General features: G+C 35.9%; 5 protein-coding genes across 6 annotated transcripts in view; 3 read left to right on the forward strand and 2 right to left on the reverse strand.

Moving 5' to 3' along the window:
• Positions 1-10,479, forward strand: part of LOC139992109 (mediator of RNA polymerase II transcription subunit 20-like) — a 142,338-nt gene extending 131,859 nt beyond the window's left edge. Inside the window, exons 3-5 of the mRNA XM_072012655.1 lie at positions 6,846-7,102; positions 10,017-10,127; positions 10,246-10,479. Of these exons, the coding sequence (XP_071868756.1) occupies positions 6,846-7,102; positions 10,017-10,127; positions 10,246-10,338 (461 nt within the window). The 3' untranslated portion in view covers positions 10,339-10,479. The remainder of the gene's footprint in view (positions 1-6,845; positions 7,103-10,016; positions 10,128-10,245) is intronic.
• A 3,246-nt stretch (positions 10,480-13,725) lies between these two features.
• On the reverse strand, positions 13,726-14,497 carry LOC139991900 (small ribosomal subunit protein uS14). Of its 2 annotated transcripts, XM_074111945.1 has the most exons (3): positions 14,374-14,494; positions 13,920-14,019; positions 13,726-13,825 (listed from the first exon to the last, which is right to left on the reverse strand). In XM_074111945.1, the coding sequence occupies exons 1-3, from the start codon at positions 14,433-14,435 to the stop codon at positions 13,817-13,819; spliced, it is 171 nt and encodes a 56-aa protein (XP_073968046.1). In that variant the 5' UTR covers positions 14,436-14,494; the 3' UTR covers positions 13,726-13,816. The 2 variants fall into 2 exon arrangements, with proteins under 2 accessions (XP_073968046.1, XP_071868400.1); XM_072012299.1 differs by lacking the exon at positions 13,726-13,825 and having other exon boundaries at positions 13,914-14,019; positions 14,374-14,497.
• Positions 14,498-15,202: 705 nt separating this feature from the next.
• LOC139991899 (very-long-chain enoyl-CoA reductase-like) lies at positions 15,203-17,096 on the forward strand. Its single transcript, XM_072012298.1, has 5 exons — positions 15,203-15,399; positions 15,503-15,550; positions 15,787-16,097; positions 16,366-16,775; positions 16,853-17,096. Exons 1-5 carry the CDS (start codon positions 15,394-15,396, stop codon positions 16,978-16,980), a joined length of 903 nt encoding a protein of 300 aa, XP_071868399.1. The 5' UTR covers positions 15,203-15,393; the 3' UTR covers positions 16,981-17,096.
• Positions 17,097-17,170: 74 nt separating this feature from the next.
• Positions 17,171-21,121, reverse strand: Tous (testes of unusual size). Its single transcript, XM_072012300.1, has 4 exons — positions 20,856-21,121; positions 19,265-20,774; positions 19,018-19,188; positions 17,171-18,944 (listed from the first exon to the last, which is right to left on the reverse strand). The coding sequence occupies exons 1-4, from the start codon at positions 21,053-21,055 to the stop codon at positions 17,181-17,183; spliced, it is 3,645 nt and encodes a 1,214-aa protein (XP_071868401.1). The 5' UTR covers positions 21,056-21,121; the 3' UTR covers positions 17,171-17,180.
• Positions 21,122-21,532: 411 nt separating this feature from the next.
• Atac2 (Ada2a-containing complex component 2) lies at positions 21,533-24,125 on the forward strand. Its single transcript, XM_072012433.1, has 6 exons — positions 21,533-22,020; positions 22,107-22,255; positions 22,333-22,560; positions 22,643-22,969; positions 23,047-23,568; positions 23,709-24,125. The coding sequence occupies exons 1-6, from the start codon at positions 21,611-21,613 to the stop codon at positions 24,062-24,064; spliced, it is 1,992 nt and encodes a 663-aa protein (XP_071868534.1). The 5' UTR covers positions 21,533-21,610; the 3' UTR covers positions 24,065-24,125.
• Positions 24,126-24,721: the final 596 nt, after the last annotated feature.

The following is a 24,721-nucleotide window of genomic DNA, read 5'->3' on the forward strand; positions in this document are numbered from 1 at the left end:
AACAATCAAAATTACAGGGTGGTTTGAATCGCTGTTTAAAACTGCCCTTCAAGGAAAGAGAAATTTTCAATTGGAAATCATATCTTTCTAACGATTAGATTTTCATGTACAAACGAGAAAATTAATACAATATCTTCTTGACACGGAACAATCAAAATTACAGGGTGGTTTGAATCGCTTTTTAAAACTGCCCTTCAAGGAAAGAGAAATTTTCAATTGGAAATCATATCTTTCTAACGATTAGATTTTCATGTACAAACGATTTTTTAGTAATCCTCTATCGATTTCGAAATTGTTATATTTATTTACATTTATATCATTCGCTTACAGACTGGTCGATATCATCGATAATATAATAAGATGAAAATCGGAAAAGCCGCATTGTACGCCGGGCCAGCACGTAACTCCATTTATCGACCAAATAATTCGCTGCTTCGTACAGTAACGCTTCGTTAATAATTTCTAGCGGCCAAGTGAGCAACCGTGAAGCAAAATGCTCGCGGATCCGCGATGTTCTCGCCCCGAAATTCGATTAACGCGGCTGATAACTCCGGACAAAGACAGGTGCAATCTCAGCGGCGCGATCGCTCAATGAGAGTAATTAATGGCCACGTCTGGACCTGCATCGTAACGATAGAACTCAAACGCGATAGATTGTGAGAACGGAGTATAACAGGGTGATGAAGAACGACCTCGGGATAGAAAGTGAAACGATTCCAGATAAAGGCAAGGAGAGAACGGAAGGAAATGGCAGAGGAATAAAAACGAAGGAACGAAACGTGATGGGAAGAGATGACGGATCGCAAATACGTTTGGCGGGGTGGTATTACAGTCGAAGAATTTGCGGACGGAGATGGAAACCGCGTGGTCGATACCCTGACCAACTTTATCTCGTAATTCGTTACTAACTGCCGTTTTTTATGAGACCTATTTCACAGCTATCGGACGTGCTGCGATAACGAGCTGCAATTGCGAAACTGGACGTGCAGAGTGCCGAATACACCCGATATCCCCAATTACCTTCTCTGGCGATCGATGGACAGATTAATTTTTTGCCAAACGCAATTCAACGCGTGGGTGGCAAATCTGCGTGCCATTTTCGTTTTTCCCTTTCGCAATTGCGAGTTATTCTTCCAAACTGTTGAATTTCTCAAGTTTCGTTGCATGAAAATTACGTTTAACGTATCTTGTAATAATAGTTACTCTTCGATCGCAAGCTGTCCTATTTAAAAATATTTATTGTTGAAAGATATCATATGTCAGATATCTTTCAGGATTGTTCGTATTACACAACAGATCAATCGCGACACTCGCACAGTTAGTCTGAAATTTCCAGGAATTGCTACACATTGCCACTGTTTGTCAGGACGTTTACATCTACAGATATCTGGACATCCGAATGTCTGAACGTCGTCATTTATAAATGGCTCACTCAGAGACCATGCTGATCAATCCTAAGAATTGTTTCTTTTCCAATTCACCTTGATATTTACTATTCATCATATATCAGATATGTTCGTATTGTACAACAGATCAATCGCGACACTCGCATAGTTAGTCTGAAATTTCCAGGAATTGCTACACATTGCCACTGTTTGTCAGGACGTTTACATCTACAGATATCTGGACATCCGAATGTCTGAACGTCGTCATTTATAAATGGCTCACTCAGAGACCATGCTGATCAATCCTAAGAATTGTTTCTTTTCCAATTCACCTTGATATTTACTATTCATCATATATCAGATATGTTCGTATTGCACAACAGATCAATCGCGACACTCGCATAGTTAGTCTGAAATTTCCAGGAATTGCTACACATTGCCACTGTTTGTCAGGACGTTTACATCTACAGATATCTGGACATCCGAATGTCTGAACGTCGTCATTTATAAATGGCTCACTCAGAGACCATGCTGATCAATCCTAAGAATTGTTTCTTTTCCAATTCACCTTGATATTTACTATTCATCATATATCAGATATGTTCGTATTGCACAACAGATCAATCGCGACACTCGCATAGTTAGTCTGAAATTTCCAGGAATTGCTACACATTGCCACTGTTTGTCAGGACGTTTACATCTACAGATATCTGGACATCCGAATGTCTGAACGTCGTCATTTATAAATGGCTCACTCAGAGACCATGCTGATCAATCCTAAGAATTGTTTCTTTTCCAATTCACCTTGATATTTACTATTCATCATATATCAGATATGTTCGTATTGCACAACAGATCAATCGCGACACTCGCATAGTTAGTCTGAAATTTCCAGGAATTGCTACACATTGCCACTGTTTGTCAGGACGTTTACATCTACAGATATCTGGACATCCGAATGTCTGAACGTCGTCATTTATAAATGGCTCACTCAGAAACCATGCTGATCAATCCTAAGAATTGTTTCTTTTCCAATTCACCTTGATATTTACTATTCATCACATATCAGATATGTTCGTATTACACAACAGATCAATCGCGACACTCGCATAGTTAGTCTGAAATTTCCAGGAATTGCTACACATTGCCACTGTTTGTCAGGACGTTTACATCTACAGATATCTGGACATCCGAACGTCTGAACGTCGTCATTTATAAATGGCTCACTCAGAGACCATGCTGATCAATCCCAAGAATTGTTTCTTTTCCAATTCACCTTGATATTTACTGTTATTTCAACTATCGACATACTTCTTTTACTTTCTTTTTACGTGGGGAAATCCTCATGGACACTTCGCCGCTCCTAGAAGAGCGATGGGGTGATGTCGGACTCTCACCGACTAAAACCCCACGGTGGCCTACCTAACGCTTAAGAGGAGTGCTCCAGGACCTCTTTCGAATTGCTGCCGGAGCACTCCTGCGTCTTGTCCCTTTCAAACTGTCGACATACTGCATGTAGAATGACTCCTTGTACGGTGGAACCTCGCTCATCCGCACCTCGTTCATGCAAACAAATTCGGACGCAACTTCCGATATGCGAACTCCTAAGTGAGCCTCTATTATCCGAACTATCCGGTTATGCGAACTACCGTGACCCTCGAACTGTTCGGACAAACGAGGTTCTACCGTAGTAAAATAAATTCAAACTGTCTACCCTTTAAAACGCTAAATGCAGTTATGTATTAATCTAGATATTTTTTAAACACGCTGTTTAAACATTAAGCAAATTACTATGTAATAATTGAGAATTTCATCAAAAACGAAGCAGACTACTGACAGAGGCTGAGGTATCTTTGATCGAACAGAAACAGCTAACTTGTAACTGTACTAATAACTTTGATTTAATTGTAATTGTATAAATTAGTTGAAGGATCAGTTTGCCTGTAACGTAGCCGCTACAAATTTATTTCGGGGTCATTACACCGATAAGATGTTATTGCTCGGTGATCCTTGCGGATGCTGGGGGTGGCGGGTCACATTTGCGGCTCCTGCAGCGGCCGTACATCCGTGTCGCGATGCATACGTGCGATGCAGACGATGCGGAATGCGGCATGCGGCGCGTCACAGGGCCGTACACGGTCGCTGGCGCGAATTACCCCGCAGGAAGCGGCGGAGGAGCGGAAAGGATGTTTCTAATCAGCCTGTTCGTTAATCCGAATTGCCGCCCGTGCGTTCCCATTGTTTTCGGGAAATTATGGAAGCGGAAATAGGTCGCAGCTCTTGCACGCCGCGCGCGTACGTTGTATCGACAAAATCTCCCCTTTCGAAGTTCACTTTCGACGAATCCTTCTCGTTACATAACGCACGATGCTGATGCGTACGTCGTGCCCATGTGATTATCTTAATTATTACATTGCACAGGCGTTTCATTTAATTACATGTACATGGATTTTATTTAATTTCCACTTCACTTGGTTTCACGACATTTTCAAAAAATTACGCGTATCTTTCTTACACTTGGCTTCACGCGCACAAAGTTCGTTAAACTAAGGCTGTGTAGCAGCTTAGACTTTTCTTAACAGACGTATCTCTGTAAAGACTGTAACACGATACCGCGCGTTTACCTTAGGCTTAGTTTATTCCTTGTACCCGTTTCACCCCTTTTGCATAATTAATAACGTTCATTGGCAAGTTAAAGTGACGCAAATCAAAATTGAATTATCACCAGTTTCGATCCTCAAGAGTGTCATCCATTTAGCTTCGTAATTAATTCATTTTAATTTTATCATCTGTCGCGATAGGTTTTCGTAAGCTGAGAAAATACAGCGAATCTTTACGAAAAGTAATCCTCAGCTATCGATTTGCCAAGTTACAAATCGACAGTTTACAGACTTCTCCAACGCAATTCTACGCTTTTACATCTCGCGTAGACACGTAGATAATCAAACGACTGTTAATTCGTAGGCTCTATTCGTAAAATCGATGCGTTAAATATCGCAGCTTGAAACAAACATCTTTTCCTGATATGAGATAAAACGCGGGAGGGTTGTAACCATATTCTAATAGCGACGAATACGTTCACCGCATAACGTTAATTAATTCGTATCTTATTTCGCATCTTACCAGAAGACACGCTCGTCCCTCTGTTAAAGCGAAAAAACAGATAAAAACGATAACGTTTACGTTATTATGTACAACCGGTGGCAATAAATAAGGGTGTAAAGTGGTGTACAATTAAAGAGCATAAAGCTGTCCGCGGATTCCGCGATCCGTAATTAAGAATTTTGTCATTTGACGGCGCGTAAAGGGTGTGTTATAATTTAAGCCATAAATAATTCATGCGTTTGCACGCGGCAATGGCCTGTTATTATGGTGGACAAACCAGGTGAGGGGTTATGTCGGATGAATTATGAATATTCAGTGGAGTTCGCACGTCGTATGTTTCTGTCTGGCCTGGTATTAATCTTGATACACGTGAGATCCGGCGCATCACGCGGCGAATTACTCGTAATCGAATTTTTCTTTCACCTCGTTCTATCGTACGAGATTTGAGGGAGGATCGTAGCGTCGCGTGATTACAAAAAGTAATACGATTTCGTTAAACAAAGCACTGACATACCATAGAGTAGAATTTTGGATCCCAAAAAATGGCACCATGTGTCGGGGAATTAATTTCATTGAGAGCAGAGACGCGCACCAGCTATAACACGTAATTGCGAAAAATGTTACGAATCTGTTGAATAAAGCTGCACGAATTTTTAGGGGCCGTAAAAAGGGAATTTATACGTTGCACGATGGAAAAAAAAAAAAGAAAAGGCACAGAACGAAAAAGTTCTGAATGACTGACAAAAGCAACGCGTGCTGTTGCATAGAATTTTCATTGTAAACGCATTATCGCTATCTGTTAATTTCAATTCTGAAAACGGCAAAATAATCTCATTTCAGATAACGAAATGCAGCTTCGAATCTGTCAGATTTCCATTTCACCCCGCGCATAAATCGATCCTGTCTGATTTTATTATTCGCTGCATCAAACTCCAACTACATTATCATCTTCTGTCGGCTTCAATTGATCGACTTTAATCCCCTCGTATTACGCGAAATCGCAGATGACGGTATAATTGTTTACATCCAACCAACTGATTGAAACGTGAAAATGGTGAAATCGGCTCATTCGCGTCGCGTTTTCCCGATCGCACGCGTTTCTCGTTCTCTCTCGATTGTTCGCATGATCAGAATCGTTTTTGCACGGAATTTGTATATTTCACCGGGTAACTTGCAATAAGAAAAACTTGACAGTCGTCAAAAGATCGAGCAAATTAGCGACAAAAACTGTGACACGATCAACGTGACCGATATTACTTCTTTCCAATTAATATCGAGCGTCGAGTGTGTAAAAATACATAATCCGTGTAAAGGGAGAATTAATAAAAATTGCTTCGTTTAAAAATTATTCAAAGACAATCTCGATCTTGCATGAAAGATAGCAACTTAGGATTCCGAGAAAATATAATTTCCAGATATTTCCCTAACTTCGGAAGAACATAGTTATGATAAATCACTGACGAAAAGCGGACGAGAAAGTTTGTTTTCCTCCTGTTAGGCAGAGAAGAGGAAGTCGGAGGAAATAGGCGAATCGACTAAACCGCGGATATTAGTTCTCGTTAACTAGCCATCTGGGGAATTGGAAATTTATCGGAAAACGAGGGGATAGAGATCGTCGTACCGGCCAATCCCAATAGTTTTCGCGTCCGGAGATTCATCGTACAAGTTGACAACATACGAGCCCGGATAGAAGTTGCACGTAGCCTCGGCTGAACTTCAAGTTGCGTCCAAGTTTAGCTCGGTCGCGTTATATCCACGTGCATACCGGTGTAAACAGAAGCAACTCGCAGCATACTAAGCCTGGACGTACATCATCGTGCGCGATTCCACGTCTCTGTTGCACTTGCTTCCCACACAGTCTATCTTAAGAGCAATTGTCAACGCGCTGTCATACGTAAGACACGAACATCTAAGAAGTGACCTAAAAGTTTCTACCGTCGCAGAGGAAGTCGTTACAGCGTATACGACAAAGTAACGCGAGAAAATGACAGACCATCGAGATAAATGAACGTATCCGTATAAATGAACGATGTTAAATCGGGCAGCTGTATCTTTTATCAATTTGTTTAATCTCGTTAGACAAACAGGTACGCGATTAACATTCGATTCTGAAAAAACAAAGGAATTTTCAATGGAGAATCACTCGTAGTATCAACTGAAAGTTCACGACTGTGTCTAATATCTGCACGAAAGAATTAAACGATTTATCGAATATCCTCGTAGCAAATTATTTATATTTGTATATTTGCATTTATATGAGAAAGGAGCGAAGAAAGCTGCCTTTCTTGCATGTTCGAAAAGTTTGTAAAGAAACCTGCGATTTGATTCTATGCTTTTTTCTTTTATTTGTTAAAGGCGCTCAACGAACTCTCCACGTCCTTCACAACTCGGAGCAGCCAGCGTCGGCCTTCGCGATTCTGGAATCAGGAAACAAAGTGGTGCCGTTGATAGCGGATGGTCTGTTCGATCTCTTAATGTACAAGATGTCGAGCGTCTACACGAACAAAATGCAGAAGATGGAATCGAAGGGTCCGCGGTTCGAGATCGGCGATTTCTGCGTGAAACTCGGTAGCGTGACGATTAATCAGAACTTCAAAGGCGTTCTGGTCGAGGTAAGCGATATCTACAAGCGGGACCAAATGAGATTGATGGATTCTAAGCGATCTTTAATCCCGGAGGAAGCTAATTAACCCCGAAAATAACGAAGAACTCCGAAACGAACCGACGTCTTTTCCATTTCTTCGCGGTGGCAGAGTTTCGTAACTTTTCATAACAGGCAGAGAGAACTTTCGGCCAGATAATCGGTTGAATTAATAATCGCGGCAGATGTCTAGCTCGGGTGATATTCGCGAAACTCGTTACCAGGCTAGCCGACTGCCGCGTTGCCAAGGGATTGCGAAGGATCACGCCAGCTAATTAACTCGCGATTAAACTTGGAAACCGGCGAAATAGCCTGCGCTACTTCAGAACGCCTTGTCGATCACACGACGGCCGCAGTAATATCGATCGACAGTTTTAGCCCACCGTGAGATTCGTTATACACGCGTGAATTACCTCTGTTCGTTACGAGCGTCACCAAAGGCGGACCTTCCTTTTCTATTTCGATCGAGCTTCGATGAAACTTCGATTAAATGCTCGTGAAAGCGTGCGGACTATCGAGAATATTGGAAGGATTCGATTTGTACGATCAATTGGCCGCAGATGATTGCCTACAACTGCAATATCGCGTCGAGTGACGACATCGAAATATCACACGTTTGCCTACGAAAGAATATTCCAACACTTGCAGACAAATTTTATGAATATACAACGCTATGTGTCTTCGTAGGAAACATTAAGAGACTTAGAAAATAATACAAAGCATTGAAATACTGTCAGGTTGATAGAGCTTCTCTTTTAAATTGAAAGTACATCAGGTTTGAACAGAGATTTAATAAAAATTGAATTTCTGTAGAACGCGTTTCGGCTCCGCTCGACTCGTTTCTGACCGCGGCGTTTCATACTGTCGCACACGAGGATTTCGTTCGCCTGATACCGTAAACGCGTTTCTGTGAAATTCTAGCTGCGAACGTACGATAGGTGCACGGGATAGGTGAATCGATACGAGGGAATATCGCAAAATTTACGGTAAAATACTAAAACCCCGTTTGAAAAATATTCGAAAATATGCCCCCTCGATGCTCCGAGTTATAAAAGAAATCTTCTTTAATTAAAACGAAAAACTGAAGTTATACGCTTCTTCTTTTAATTACTGCTATCTAGAATTCAATTAGCTTGAAAAATTAATTAAACGGCATTCGGGCAAATTCTAAGTTTAAAGAATTCAACTTCTGAAATTTGCATTATTAACCATTTGATTTAATATTATTTAATAAATCTCGTTGTAAAAGGAATTTGAAACAACGATGATTATAACCAGAGTTTTTAACGCGAGAATGTCTCTCGGTCATCGGACGTCGCCTCGCAATAGCGTGAAAATGGTGTAACTTCCGTTTTACAAGGTGGACCAACGATGTGGTCCTTCGACCGATCCACCAGCCATTTGTATCGGTAACAGCGCTGTTTGTACTCTACCACGACGTCGAATATGTTACGATAAAGCCCCTGTTCCCCCATTAATTTCACTGGAGAAAATACCACACCGTAGAACCGTACTAACTCACGCTCCTCCGCCTCACCATCTCCCTTGTTTCTACGTCCTTTCGCGTTCTCTGCGACGCAAGGAAAACCGTCGCGCGTACATGTTTACTTCTTTATAAGAAGATGATCCTATGGTCGTTGTTTTCACGATCTGTAAACTTCCAATGTTTTTTAATTTACGATTTGGAAAGTTTATACGTTTAAAAAACTATGAACAAAGTGATAGGAAATTTATAGCTTCGCAATTTTTTAGCTTCAGAGTCGTGATTTTTCAATTTGTTAACTTTGACTTGGTAACTTGGCAATTTGTAAGCTATGACTTGATAGCTTCCCGATCTCTGACCTCCGAATTCGCAACTTGCCGGTTTCTAAGTTTTGAATTCGTAATTTTCCAATTTCTGAACTCTGAATCCGTAAGTTGCCGATCTCCGAGCTCTGGATTCGTAACTTCCCGGTTTCTAAGCTTTAAATTCTTTCTAAATTACTTTTAAATTTCTTTACTGATAAGTACAGATGGAATAAAAATTGACATAGTCGTCGTTTCGCCTCCGGTCGCAGGTTTCCAGCAATCCGTTGAATACTTCTACGATCGATTTCCATGAGAATGATACCTGCTGCTTCCTTTGACGTAGCTAAGCATGATCTTGATCGGCGAACGCGAAGCAAAGAGAAACGAGCAACGAAAAGAGCGAATGGTTCACGGTCGCGATCGATTCTTCTCGCAAACTCCATTGAGAGGGACGTTGTTTCAATTTCTTTCAATTTCAATTTCAATTTCGCGCCGGTAACATAATACTCTGCGACATTTACACGCTTTCACAATATCCACGACATTTTATGTTCTACGATTTTGCTACGATAAAAGATGAAATATTTCACCTTTTACGTGACGACTTTCTGTCACCACGTTCTTTATTGTACATTTAAATCAGCCTCATTTGCAGTCAAATCAAATCAGCCTGTTAATCGTAACACACCACGAGGCGCTTTCGATCAGAGAATTACTTGCTAAACAAGTTCGTGGAGCAAGAAAAGCGTGTCGGTGGTTGACGTATGCCGCAAACCGGAAGACGTTCCCTCGAGCGTTCGCGCTTTCTTCGAACCGGAGATATCCTGTCGTCGGGGCGAGAAACAAGCTTAACTTTCGATTGCGTTAATCACGTCCTGTTATCGTTTCTTTCGACTTCCATTCTGTTTCTTTACTTTTTCACAGATTTCCTCTTTCCGTCGTTTCGATTGCGTCTGGAAATAATTTCTCTGAAAATAAGAAATATCGAAGCAGAATAAAAGAATCGTCGTGAAAAATCGAGAAAGGTACATCAAGTACCGTGTACTTGTTGATTATTTCTCAATATATATTGAATAATTGTTTTCCATGTTTCATAGGTGGAATATAGACCCTGCGTGGTTCCCGGAAGTGCATGGGAATTGATGCGTGAATTTTTACAAGGATTCCTCGGATCTACCGTGTCCAATCAAGCACCGCAGTATTTGCAGGTAATTTAATGAATAACATACTTTTTCGGAGAGATAGCATGCGTCAACACTGTTTGTTTTCGATAGACCACAATGTTCTCCGCTGAAAAATTAATTCGTGTTTCTCGTCTTTTTATAGAACCGAATGAACGATATTTATCAACCATTGGATACGATACAACAGTATCTGGAACATTTCGGTCAGTATAGAAAAGCCACTGGTGTAATTTAAGGAAATTGTAAATTTATCGTTCTTTGTATCGAGATAATCCGTGTCAGGATCTCGTCGATAATTTTAATGATCGTATCATGTGATAATTTTATGCTACCAAACCTTACTAGTAATCTACTTCTGTAATAATAAATTTCATTTAACAAAATATCTTTTATTCTCATCACAAACTCTATTAACAAAATCCTTATTATTTTAATTAACAAAATTATGAAGATGATCTATTCTTGGCTCTATATGCCATATACGTGTGTATATATATTTACATTTTAGCATTAAATTAAAAAATATATATGCATGAATATGTACCGTATACACATAGTCTTTATCATGTAAGTAGTATTCTTGACAGAAACCAGTTACCGACGGAGCCATCTCATTGTCAGTTATTGCCAGTCATTGAATAAATACATACATCGACTAAGGACAGGATAAACGTGACATTAAATGGAATGTTATATCTCAGAACATACGAATTATCACAGACGACTCGTCAATGATTATACCAGCAACCTACAGAATAGATGTGACTTTTATAACATCAGCTTACCGACGTCTTGCTGTTTTACCGATATAATTACTAAGAACTTCTGTATCTATCGCTGCTCCGTATTTAAACACCCGGGATATGCGAACGCGAGCCCTGATATCAGCAATCATCAAAGGAGAAGTTACACCTTCACGTAGGGTCAGGACCGGTACATGGCAGGTTCAACGCGTTTGCTGGAACTCGACCCCGCATTTTGAGACGCCCCGTGGTCTACGAAAATTACCCATTTCGTTTACGCGTATATCGACGATTTCCTAATAGCTTCGGAAGACGAAAAACAACACCGCAAACATTGGCGAATATTATTCAACCGCCTCAACGACTGCGGGGTCGTAATAAATCCCGCGAAATGCGAATTCAGCGCGCATGAAATTACATTCCTCGGATATACGGTAAACGCCGATGGAATAAAACCGCTAGCCGAGCGCGTAGAGGCCGTCGTAAATGTTCCGAAGCCCACGAACGTTAAACAACTACGTAGATACCTCGGTATGATTAACTTCTACCGACGTTTCATACCGGGGGCCGCGAAGATACTTTAACCACTTAACGACTTACTAAAAGGTGCGAAAGAGGGCAACGCGCCCATCGAGTGGTCGGAACAAATCGAAAATAGTTTTCGCGAATCGAAACGTGCTTCTCGCCGACGCCACCAATACCTGGCGCCATCCAATATCTGGCACGCCCATTGGTCTCGCAGTAGACGCGTCCGATTACGCCATAAGAACGATTCTGCAACAACGCGTCAATGGTAAATGCCAGCCGCTAAGATTCGTTACCAAATCCTAGACTCCCGCGTAGAAAAAATACAGTTGCACCCGTAATCTTGTCATAAAACATAATCCATCCGTCGGTCAAGATGGCCACCAGCTGTCAAGACATATCGACTCAGGCCCATAATAATCCTAAGGAACCGCCATAAAATTTAGCATGTTTTACAGTCCATTGTTACACAGATTTTAAAAGTCGAGAAGTTTCTTAGGGTTATTGCTCATTGCGATAAAACATGGGAAACCGTTGGTGGAGAACGGCCAATACTCATCAATATTTTTGTATAAATATCGCTGTCACAGATCATATTCTTACTTGCTATCGTCCTTTTGACTAGAATACATCTCAGTTTGTTAGTCAATTAGTCGACATCTAAACTTGTTATCTCTAAAACTCGGACAGAAAGCATCTCAGAGCGTTTTATGTAAAGTTGTTATAAAAGGAAAAGTAAAGTATATCAAACTTGACAATAATTTTGTATTCCATACATGGTATTATTCTGTGCTAAATATTTTCCCCAAAAATGTCAAAAAAAAAAAATCATAAAATAAAAATTACGGACATGGAAGAAGACTGTTCAGTGTGCGATAAACAAAAAACTTCAGCAACTGAAAAATAAATAAGTCCAGGGCAGAAAGGAAAGAGATTATCGTTGACAGCAAACGATGAGACTGATGTAGAGAACCAACGTATCGAAACTGGACCCGATAGGACAGTTTATAGAGAAATAGATGCAAGTCCCAAACCTGGTAGGACATCAGTTCATAGTATTTTTAGGAATATGCTAAACGGCATATTATGAAAGGACAAGTAAAGACGACACTTTATCTTATCATTGACCACCGTATAAGGGATCATATACTAAAATGTACGGAAGAAGAGTGTTTTTTCGTCCAGTCACGGAGACGCGATCGCGTTGAAGCGCATCAACGGGAGTCGTAAATTCCCGTTACGATTATACGAATCGACACCACGAACAGGGCGATCCTCTTATTTCTTGTGGGATAATAAGGGTGTTTGGTTTTGAATATAACTGGAATCTACAGTTATATAATATATATATATATATCGGGTTTAGGTTAAGACTGGGATTAGAGGCGTGTAAAGAATCTGCGCCTAGGTCGTTCATCGTCGTTGTACAATCGAGATAACGTTTATTACCACAAATACAAGATAAACTACTGGCCTCAATAATCAAACGATAATGACAATGATCTTAGAGTCGGTATAGCGAATCCACGGTCCACGGGATAACCGATATACTTTGCTTCAAGATCTACGTCGCACTGGACTCACTTCTCGTGATACACTGTCCCTCGATTCAATCTTCACGGCTCACACACTAGGTCTCTGGCTAGTAAGACTGCAAGCAAGAGAATGACCTTCCGTCACGACGACGCTGCAGAGGAAAACTATGATGGGGTGTGCCTACGGGCACGAGGTCGTCGTATTCGTCCAGGAAAGCCTCCGCTCAGTGAGTGAGGGAAATGGACGTTGCTATTAATTGGTTAATTTCTATGTTGGCGGTTGTAAAAGGATGCTAGCTGCTCTTGAGAGAGAGCTCTTAGCGGGAAGCGTCGCACGTGAGGAGATCGGACCTCCAGTAACAGGCGACAGGTCTACGGGCTGATAGAACAAAGACCGCTTGCCAATCTGAGGAACATTAGTTAACTAAATTCTAAGATTTACAGCGGTTCCTCAGGCTACCTCAACATACTGTGAATGATGCATCAACATCTGGCGACCATCTGTGTGTGGGCAGCTACGGGGCTGTTGTAATGTTTATTGTCAAGTATCGGTACGGCCGATTCTTTAAAGGCGAGCTATGCAATTCCACGTCTCTGTTAGGTGGAACGTTCATCCCGTGACCGTGGCTACGCTCAGCGACCGGTAGTCGCCTCGAGCCTATGCTCATTGTTTCAAGTTTCGAATGACTGTGTTTGGGTTGTTTCGTAAATGCTACAGCATTCAGGTTTTTCTATAGTCTTATACAATATTTTACTAGAAAATCTAATGTTTTAATCTTAATTTAGTTATAGTATATTAAAATTAATGATACAAATATATTTAGTAGAAAAAATTAATTTTATTGTATCTCATATATTAATGAAGATGAATATACATGTTATACAATTAGTTATAGCTATTTCATTGCAGTTAATCCAGCTGTAAATAAAAGAAGATTGATTTAGATATAATATTTAATCGTTATATATATTAAAAATATATCTGCAAACATAGAAGAATTCAAATTTTATACCTTTTTGAAGCCAATATCGGCAGCATATTCCCTGAAGCACTGCCGACAAATGTTTAATCCATATTTTCTAATCAATCCATGCCTGTTCGCACACGCACGACTGTAAAATAGCATAATATGATTAATTACGCATTGAAAGAACACTATTATAAATAAACTACGGCAGTCTAATAATAAGTTATAAATACTATGCGTAATACATACTACATTGAGGTTATGGTCAAAAAATATAGAAATGATATTTTTAAGCAAGATATTAATTTTTTTTAATTATGGTGATAATAAAGTAATTCATATTTTTAAATTATCTTAAATAACCTACACTAAAAGCTATAAAAATATCTTCTTTTACTAGAAAAACATAAACGTGGACACACGGTCTATTGCATGTATGTAATTTTATGGTATAAATGGTCTACAATTTAAAAATATAATACGAAATAGTAATACTTACCAGGATCTAGATCCTTGTCCATATTTACGTGGATGCGAGTACCAAATATTTTGAAAACCCATTTTTAGTTTAGCGAACTCCTTACACTATCGCACAAAAAATGGAAAAGGCAGAAATTAGCCAGGAACCTCTGAGGCATAACATTACACACACTAGCGTACTCTAGAACGATTCCCGCCAATGTTTGAATGTTTTTCAATATAAATATCACATAACATCAAAAAGAACTTGTACTTATTACATGTCTTTATTGTTATAATTATTATTTAATTACTATTATTATTATTAAACTGCGGATATTTATGCAAATTTATACTTTTGTGAACTGTCATTTATAACAATGGAACTTAGCAGAGATTTTTCCACATTGTAAGTATCCTGTACTTTTTTATATTTTTAAGTTTTCTATAAATATATAAAAACCCGCAGTCTAATTTTTATATAAAAATATGTACATATAGTCAGGACCGACGCAAGGCAGGTTCAACGCGTTCGCCGAAACCCGGTCCCGCATTTCAAGGTTAACATATTTTACAAATACTTTTGTTGTAAGAACTCTTATATGTATATCTCAGACACAAAAATAACATAAATATCTTTTTGTGATCGTCTTACTTCCACATCAACTTTAGCATCTTTACATTTAAATTAGATGTATTAGCGACGTACAGAATAAATATGAAAAATGGTTCAGTATATTTACATAGGAAAAATCATCAATATAAATTGTTGCAAATATTTCGAAATGTTAAAGAATATAAGTACTGACAATTTCCAATAATATCATTAATGTCATTTTAAAAATTATACATGAAAAAATTCATTGGTCATCAGAAAAAAATTGAACTTTGTACAATTGGAATTAAACGATCACAGCGCTGCATTATACATTTCTCTCTGACCTGGCAGTAATCGCAGTATGTACTGTAGTGTTCTGGAAGTAGTAGTAGTCGTTCAGTTCTTTACACAGTGAAGTTACAAAATCTTTATTAATTAATAAAGAATTATTATATATCGACAATGGAGGTATTTATTATATGTATAAATATATATATGTATTAAAATCAATAATAAACGAATTCTTATTTAAAAGAATCTATAATTCAATGTACCTTTTTCATATTTTTAGATTCAAATATTGACCGCGAAGTCATCAAAATTTATAGCAAATGTGCCCGTAAGTAAATGAACAAATAAAAATGAAATAAATATTTTCATACATTATTATTTGTAGCTTATAACGGATATATTAAACTTATCAACCATTACTTTTATGTAATAGATAATATATGCGGCACTTAATAATTCATAATAGTCTGATTAATATGCATGAATTTCTAGCGATATACATAAACTTGAATTTCTAATACAAAAGTTTTCTTAAATGACGTATATTACTTTACATTTTTATAGGTGAAACCTACTACAACTATAAGAGAAATTAAAGAAGAATTATTTAAACTAAAAAAAGCACCACATATTCACAGACAATGTTTAAGGCTAGATACTAAGGGAAAAGCTTTATCTGATTCAGATACATTGAAGAATTTATCTATTTCTAGTGGTGGAAAGTTATACTTTAAAGATCTTGGACCACAGATTAGTTGGAAAACTGTATTTTTAGTGGAATATGCTGGCCCATTATTTCTATATTTATGGATATATCAACGTGCGTGGATTTTTTATGGTGATGTAACTGCGTCTGAAATTAATAATGTAGTCCAGTAAGTTTATTTAACAAATTCTTCTTAATAAACTTTATCCTAATATTTCATTACCTTTTTTTCTTAGAGGTCGAATGACATAATGATAAGAGATTAATTATTAATGTGTAAATATAAGTTACAGTTAAATTATCAATATGTTACTTTTAAACTGCTATATAGCTGTATGAAACTAGTTATGATGCTTACAAAATATTAACTCAAAATCAATAAGAATAACTATATAGAGTTAGAATATTAAAACTTAAAATTGTAAATTTAATTTCAGTGTGGCAGCAGTTTGTTGGTCTATACATTATGCAAAAAGACTTCTAGAAACATTGTTCATACACCGTTTCAGTCATGCAACAATGCCACTGCGCAATCTCTTTAAAAACTGTTCATACTATTGGTTGTTTGCTATGTATGTAGCATACCATGTAAATCATCCTTTGTATACAGCTCCAAATCAAATGCAGTTTCTAATTGGACTAGTAATATTTGCACTTTGTGAAGTGGGAAACTTGAGTATTCATGTGGCTCTAAGAAATTTGAGACCAGCAGGAAGTACTGTAAGAAAAATACCAGTACCCACTGGCAATCCTTTTACTATATTGTTTAATTTTGTATCATGCCCAAATTATACTTATGAGATTGGCAGTTGGATTGGTTTTACTATCATGACTTCATGTTTGCCAGGTATAAATATACTTCTTATTCTATCAGTAAAATACTAAATATAATGTAAACTATATGTAACTATCATATTCTTTCAGCTGCTCTCTTTACCTTAGCTGGTGCATATCAAATGACTATATGGGCATTAGGAAAACATAAAGCATATAAGAAAGAATTTTCCCAATATCCGAAAAATAGAAAATCTATCATTCCATTTGTTCTTTAAATAAGGCAATATTAATTTAAGAAAATTGTGTTGGTAATTATTATTATAACATTTCTTCGTTCCAATTTGTTAATAATATTTCTTTTCCTTAAATAAATACATTTACAATAGGAAAACGATTTAATAATATACCATACATAACTTATATAAAAAAAATTTATTTAATATTTAAAGCCTTCACTTACTCGTGGTAAGCACATCTAAAAAGTTATTTTAGTTTCTGCTTCTTCACAAGGTAGTTTGCTTATCAATTTATACATATCGTCTTTTAAAGCAATTATTATATTTTGGCACTCTTGCATTTGAAATCTGTATTCAATTCGCAATTGTTCATGCTCATATAACGCTTCTTCCATCTTTCTTTTCGCTTCTGACGGCTTTATATCCTTTACCGTTAAACCTAACAGACCTTCCATATGCTGTACATGCTTCCTTGCATCTTTCAATTCTTCTCTCAAAGCATTTAATTCCGTGATCAAAATAACATTTTCCTCCACCGTTTTATCTATATCTTTACCACTGCCTATTCTATCTTGGAAAACTTGTCTCTTAAGGGAAGCTATTGTCCTTTCTAAATGATCCCTCTGCTTTATAAATTCACACTGCGCATCTAAATCCGCTTTTCGGCTACGCAAAAATTCATCGCTTGAACTATACTTGTGATACAATTTTGTTATAGCAATTTTTAATGCCTGTGGTTCTTGCACAAGCCCTGAAGCATCATGCAGATCTATTCGTATCTTTTTTAAAAGTTGTTGACATCTTTTATTTCGATGCATTTCGTTTTGAAGTTCATGCCTTGCAGCTCCTAATTTTTCCCTCAATTCATGTAATTGTAATTCTAAACTAATAGTTGTTTTATGCAAATTTACAAGTTCCGTTTCCATATCTCGGATTTTCTCCTTGAGCTCTTTGATTTCTTGATCCCGCGGTTCTATTTGATTTTTTAATTCTGTAATCTTGTAATTCAAAACGAATTTGAACTTCTCCAGTTCCTGATTTGTACGCTTTAATTCATATATCTGACGTTCTCTATCTTGAATCGTCATATCCCTTTCATTTATTTCGGTTTTCAAATCATCTTTATCTTTTTCTAATTCTTGAATAGTTTTTTGGAAATACCCGTATTCGCTTTGAACTCGTTGCAGTTGTCTCTTCAATTCTTCAACATCTTTCAAACTAGCCATATATCTATTGCGCAACATCCCAGCTTCTCCTTTCAGCCGTATATTTGCCTCCTTTTCTTCATGTAGCAATGTTTCATACTTTGTTTTTAGTTCTAATATTTCCTTATCGACATCGTCTTCAACTTGCGTCATCATCTCCTCGTGTACTCGCGCCTGCTGCGTTATTTCATCTTGACTTTCTTCTAATTGCAATTTCTTCTCATGAAGAAGAGCCTCATATTTAGTTGTTGCATTTTGTAATTCTTCAATGCCGTGCTTCTCTACTTCCTCCAAACGTTTTTCATAATTTTGACGCATATTATTCATTGTATTTTCAAGCGCTAAATATCTATCGTATTCTGTAATAAGTTTAGCATTATAATTTGTTTCCATTTGCTTCATCGTTTCTTCGTGTTTCTCTTTCATTTTAAGTATTTCGACGTTTATAGTATTTAGTTCATTCTTATGATCTTCTTGTAATCTACTTATTCTATCTCTTAGCTCTTCGATAGCTTGCAAATATCCTTGATGTATATCCCGTATTTTATCATTATGTACTACCTCTATTTGACGCATTTTATACGCGTGTTCAGTTTCCAGTTCCCTCATTCTAACGTTTAAATCTACTATCATTTGTATTTTCTCTTGCAAGTCATCTTTATTAATTAACACTTCATTCGTATATGTGAGCTCTTTTGCAGTCTTTCCTTTTCCTTCAGGGTATATTACTTTCCAAATACATAAACTACCATCTATTCCAGTAGATATCAAGAATTGCTCGTTATAAGGAAGGACAATCTGCAAAATATACAGCATGATTACTTTATACTTTGCTTTATACATTTAAATCATTTACTATACAAGATTTTACCTTTGCAATATCAACAGAATGAATGTGAAAAGTTATGTACTGTAATGGATCTTGAAGTGGACATACTACTGATAAAATAATACCACCAGGACAAATAAGAAACAAAGCTTGATCTTCTTTTCCTAATACCATGCAATACATGTTTGCATCTAGAATATTATGTTGTCTCGTCTAACATGGATAATATACTAAATTATCTTCTGTTTCTCTGTTCATCAAATTGTAGAAAAATTAAATTATGTATTACCGTATTATCTTTTATCTCATATATATTATTATCATCAGCAATGCAATAAGTAATCTGTTCATCAGCAGAAAGAGCAATGTCATGTAAAACAATCCCTTTTAAAATTATCTCGGCAGAACGGCGACCAGTACTCATATCCCACTGATATATAGTACCTTCTGCACCTAACGTAAGTAGCTTTGTATCTGTTTGTGACCATAGTAGAGTCTTCACTCTATTGGTGTGCCCTTTTAAAATGAAAGTGCTAATAAAACCAATAGAGCAATAAATTTGTACAACATTTCCATTAACAGCGGCAAAGAAATGACCGGCATTACTAAATTTTACAGTTTTACAACATCTTATAGAAAATTCCTCCATAGGTAATAAATCATCTATTAATATGCTCATGAAACGTAATTTATCACTAAAACCAATCACACAGAAAAGACCTGTAGGATGCAAAGCAATTCCACAAATATCTTCTGTATATTGTTTGTGTAGAATTAATCTTCCTGATTCAAAATCCCACAACCTTACACTATGGTCAAGTTCTCCGCAAGTTATGAAAGTTGATTTCCAAGCACAGACAGAAATATCTCTTATAGGTCCAAAATGCAATGATTGACCCATGATCTTTAATTCTTGTGGTTCTGGATCTACATTTAAGTCTGGTCCCCATAATTTTGCATAAAATAATTGAGGCCAACCAGTTGTAATTAACAAACGATCTGAACTTAAATTAACACTTATGCTGTTGATTTGATATAAATCTTCATTTTCCTGCTTTGATATTTGAGTTGGTATTATATAAATATTTCTTTTTGTATATTTATGCAGGCCCTCTGTTTCAAAAACCACAATTGTTCTGGAGCCAAATGCATATGCAAAACCTCTGTGAAATGCAATTAAACAACGAATATTGTTTTCCCATGGAATGTCTTCCTTTGAGTCCATGGCTGTAATTGAACTACTAGCTTGTATAACATATTCTTCGCGAATTTTCAGATTCATAAATAATGTATCAGTCATATTATAGATATTTTTTAAATCACCATTCTCTAAGTAAAGTATTCTACCATCCTTAGTTCCAAGTAATAATCTATCCGAATCCAACCAAGTCATAGAACATGTAAGTATATTGTCTGCTTTAGAAAATCCATATGGCCTCCATACGGTATCAGAAAGAGTTAAAAATTTAAATGTATGTAGACCACCAAGAGCAACTACACCTGCATCAGATGGATTACAAGCTAATACTTGTACAATGGCCAATGGATTCTGAGGAGTCCCTACTTTTATACTGGATTCTACTTTTCCCTTTTCCCAATTATAAAAAAGCATTGTTTGATCAGGTTCTCCTGTAACTGCTGCTAGATGCTTATTATCAAAAGTAAATCCTATGCAAGTAAATTTTGTTACATCAGGGGCTTCATATGGTATCCCAAGAAGCTTTCTTCTTTTCAATGTTTGAACATCATAAATGGATATAGTAGGTTTTTCTCCAATTTCACATGTCGCAATATACTTCCTTTATAAAAGAAGATTGGAAAGATAATGTGTAAATTTATATTAGAGGATACAAACATTAACTACATACATAAAAACCTACTTGTTGTATGTAACTGTAATTATATTTATCTGTTGTTTATCAGATAAACGTATGAATCTTTGTCGATATTGCGGAATATTATGAAGTGCTATTACATTTCCAACAGGATACAGAATTTCTGCATCCGAAATATAATGTGCGTTTGAGATTATATCAGTTTTTAAACCATAAAATACTCTGCTTTGTAAATGAATAACCATTTTGAGAATTCTTTCTTCCTTTTTATTTAAAAAGTATGAAAGTAATTTTCGAATTTTATACACAGAATATATACATATACATATTTTCAAAGGTCTATACCTCCGTTGTTTATACTTCTATAGCAACAAACATGATCAATATCCAGAAATTTTTATTTATGAAACTGAATACAGGAATGCTCGAATTACTTCTGATAATTAAAAATAAAATTGTTAATAAAAAGTCAAGTCATTCGTATAATAATTATAATTTACATTAAATAAAAAAGTTTACAATTTTTATTTATATTTTTTATATTTGATTTTATATTTGAGTCAACACTCATTTATAAATTTCCCACCAATTGTTATGTGCGACTATATTCAGATAATTAGAAGTAAAGTGTGAACTTGTTGCAAACTATACAAAAAAGTAACCTCAATATGATCAATATATAAATAACAATGATATAGTGTCTTAGATATTCATATTTTAAATAAATGGGTACATAAAATAGAGTGTTTTATTTTAAATATCTAACTTAGATCCAGAAATTATATTTTAATAAATAAGCAATGGCAGATATAAATAGTGAGAAAGACAGCAAATTTAAAACAGAATCTGTTGATCACTCTGCAACAGAATGTTGCAAGAATTGTGGACATTTATGTGATCCATACAATAAACCAGCATTATGTTGCAATGAATGTTTAGGAAAGATTCATATAGAATGTTTAAAACGTGGAAGCGTTCCAGTATCATTTGTAGGGGATGTATTTTTTGACTTGACTTGTTTCCATTGTAGTCCTTTTGGTGAAGAAATAGTAGCACGTAATAGGATGCCTTGGCTGAATGTAATTATATTAACATTATATAATTTACGTGAAAAGTCAAGTGGTATTAGTAAAAGAGGATACTTTCATTGGAAATCTGACATTAGTACATTTGTTGATCGTAACTGGGATTGTTTGTTCAAGAAAACAGTGTAAGATATTGTATTAGAAAGCTGACTAAAATTGAGATTCATCATAAAATCTATACAAATGTAATTTAATTTTTATTATTTTCTAGTAAAAGAAAGAAGAATTGGATTGGTACAATATCTGGAACTCTTTCTCACTATAGCGGAATTTTCTTTAAGTCAGGAACTACAGAATTAGGAGAATCTGGGTGGTGGAGATTGATAGACAATGATCCTCCTGAAGTTCTTATTGCTAAAAGTAATCAATAATACCTATGATTTTCATCTAACATAGTTATATAATATTCAAACATTATTTATATTTTTTAATTATAGATGAGAAAATGATATTGGATCGTAAAAAACAAGTTGGTAATCAAGTAAAAACAGCAAATAAATTACACGTTAGTCCAACTCCATCAGAATCAAGTATTTCAGTTGGAGAGGATAACAGTTATGGAAATGGATCAACAAAGAATCAAGATTGTTCTGCATATTCACAAGCATATGTTCAACCTGATAAAACATTATTTGATCTTTTACTTGAAGAAGATGAGCTAAATAGTATGTACTTGTACAATATAGGTGAAATACAGTATAGAAAATTCTATAAAATTAATACAACATTAATATTATTTGACTTTAGATATGGAGATTGAAGATGATATAATGTCTACTGAACAAAGTGATACACCATCATTGTCTGATTTAATAAGAGACTGTCAGTATCAAACCAATAATTTCCACTTTTCACAATTATTGGATGATTTTACATCAGAATGGACATCTACTACAGATGCTGTATCAGAAAATCTTAATATTAAAACAGATCAGATAAAGGAAGATGAAGAAGATGAACAATACGAAGAAGATAGTAATGATAGTCTAAGTTCTACTCAAGAACAACCACCTGCTTCTTTATTTAAGATTACGCAACGACGCCCATGGCCCTGGCAGAAACATCATACTAATAGTATATATATATATATCTTTTACCGTATATTTATAATATAATTCAGTTCTAATAATTATTTTCAAATATCATTTTAGAAGAAAAGATTCCACGTATGACACATCAGGAAGAAGCATATTTATTACAACAAGTTAATAAATCCACTCTTAATTCTGCACCCTCAGAGATCAGACGATTTTATCGAAAACTAGTTGTACGAAAATTAAAACGAGAATATGGTTTACCGATACTGGATATTGATAATTTTGGTTTTAAAACAGAAATACTTGAGAAACCTTTAAAAGATTCTGGCAGAGTTTTGGATCGATTTTTTGGCGATGATCTAAGTTTGTTTGAACAAAGACTACAAGGATACAATGAACCCACATCTGTTCATAGTCCATACACAAATAGACTTTTAAAACCATTTATAAGAAGAGATACTTCATGCCGTCCTTTATGGGTGAAAGTAATGGAAGAGCTTCGTGTTAAAGTCAATAAATCTAATCCTAAATGGAAAGCACCACCGACAGCGCCGATTGATTACTCGTATGTGAGGCCGCAGCACATTCCCGCGATTAATAGTCTGTGTAGCCAATTCTTTTGGCCGGGCATTGATTGTGAGTGAACACAATGATTATATAATGATTTGATATAAGATTATCTTTAATATTCATTTTTGTGGTCCTGGAAATATAACAACATATATGTTATATGTATATCCGAGTTCGTATTTAAGAAAAAAATTTTATTTTTTCAGTGACAGAGTGCTTGCAGTACCCTGACTTCAGCTGTGTGGTTTTGTACAAAAAGTTAATTATAGGATTTGCAATTTTAGTTCCCGATGTTGGTTACAATGAAGCTTACATATCATTTTTTCTAACTCGTCCTGAGTGGCGTAGATCTGGCATAGGGACATTTATGCTGTATCATTTAATCCAAACATGTATGGGCAAAGATGTTACGTTACACGTTTCAGCTACTAACCCGGCGTTAATTTTATATCAGAAATTCGGTTTTAAAGTGGAAGAATTTGTTCAAGATTTTTATGACAAATACATGCCACCGAATTCACGAGAATGTAGACACGCGCTGTTCCTACGATTGAGCAGATAAATACATACATTGAATAATGTATTTGTTGTGCATATATGAAATACGCGTAATGCTAATTAAATCAATTTGACTTTCGTGTAATGATGTACGCAATGCATATATAAACGATAATACGTTTATTTGTTACGCACAAAGGAATATTTTCAAATTTTACGGGATATGAACTATACTATGTAAATATCCGTATAATAAATGCAATCTTAATAAATTTATTTTAAAAATTATCAAATTATTTGTTCCACATGATAATGCAGTACGTTCCTTATAGCATTAATTATAATTTCTGCAGAGGAAAGTGAAATGGAATTTGTACAAATGACCAGTACTATTAACTTACTATTAAAATATAAATTATTAAATACTATTTAAAAAGAACTATAGTTTCTTTTCTAGTAAAAACAAATCTCAGTTACCATTGCATCTTGTATAACTATTATAATATTACAGAATTTAACAGTTGACGCAACTAATAAAATAATGATCCATATACTATTTTACCGATTATAAAAATTCATTCGATGGTAATATTTAAATGTAATGTAAATAATTATATGTATATATGCATAGAATTAATACCCACAATTACGTTCATCAAGTATATCAATAGCATACTCGGCTAAGTTCAGATCATAACGAGAACAATATTTCACTTATCTT

The sequence above is a fragment of the Bombus fervidus genome, chromosome 11 (genome assembly GCF_041682495.2).
Source record: "Bombus fervidus isolate BK054 chromosome 11, iyBomFerv1, whole genome shotgun sequence".
NCBI lineage: Eukaryota > Metazoa > Arthropoda > Insecta > Hymenoptera > Apidae > Bombus > Bombus fervidus.

What these genes read in the sequence shown, in the direction of transcription:
- LOC139991900 (XM_074111945.1), bottom strand. Translation starts at nt 14,435, where the DNA reads ATGGGTTTTCAAAATATTTGGTACTCGCATCCACGTAAATATGGACAA. An exon ending in GGACAAGGATCTAGATCCTG is followed by an intron (nt 14,020 to 14,373) that starts GTAAGTATTACT and finishes GCTATTTTACAG; the next exon opens with TCGTGCGTGTGCGAACAGGC.
- LOC139991899 (XM_072012298.1), top strand. An exon ending in GAAATTAATAATGTAGTCCA is followed by an intron (nt 16,098 to 16,365) that starts GTAAGTTTATTT and finishes ATTTAATTTCAG; the next exon opens with TGTGGCAGCAGTTTGTTGGT. An exon ending in CATGACTTCATGTTTGCCAG is followed by an intron (nt 16,776 to 16,852) that starts GTATAAATATAC and finishes ATATTCTTTCAG; the next exon opens with CTGCTCTCTTTACCTTAGCT.
- Tous (XM_072012300.1), bottom strand. Translation starts at nt 21,055, where the DNA reads ATGGTTATTCATTTACAAAGCAGAGTATTTTATGGTTTAAAAACTGAT. An exon ending in ATTACAGTTACATACAACAA is followed by an intron (nt 20,775 to 20,855) that starts GTAGGTTTTTAT and finishes TCTTTTATAAAG; the next exon opens with GAAGTATATTGCGACATGTG. An exon ending in ATTCTGTTGATATTGCAAAG is followed by an intron (nt 18,945 to 19,017) that starts GTAAAATCTTGT and finishes TATATTTTGCAG; the next exon opens with ATTGTCCTTCCTTATAACGA.
- Atac2 (XM_072012433.1), top strand. Translation starts at nt 21,611, where the DNA reads ATGGCAGATATAAATAGTGAGAAAGACAGCAAATTTAAAACAGAATCT. An exon ending in TGAAGAAGATGAGCTAAATA is followed by an intron (nt 22,561 to 22,642) that starts GTATGTACTTGT and finishes ATTTGACTTTAG; the next exon opens with ATATGGAGATTGAAGATGAT. An exon ending in CTTTTGGCCGGGCATTGATT is followed by an intron (nt 23,569 to 23,708) that starts GTGAGTGAACAC and finishes TTATTTTTTCAG; the next exon opens with TGACAGAGTGCTTGCAGTAC.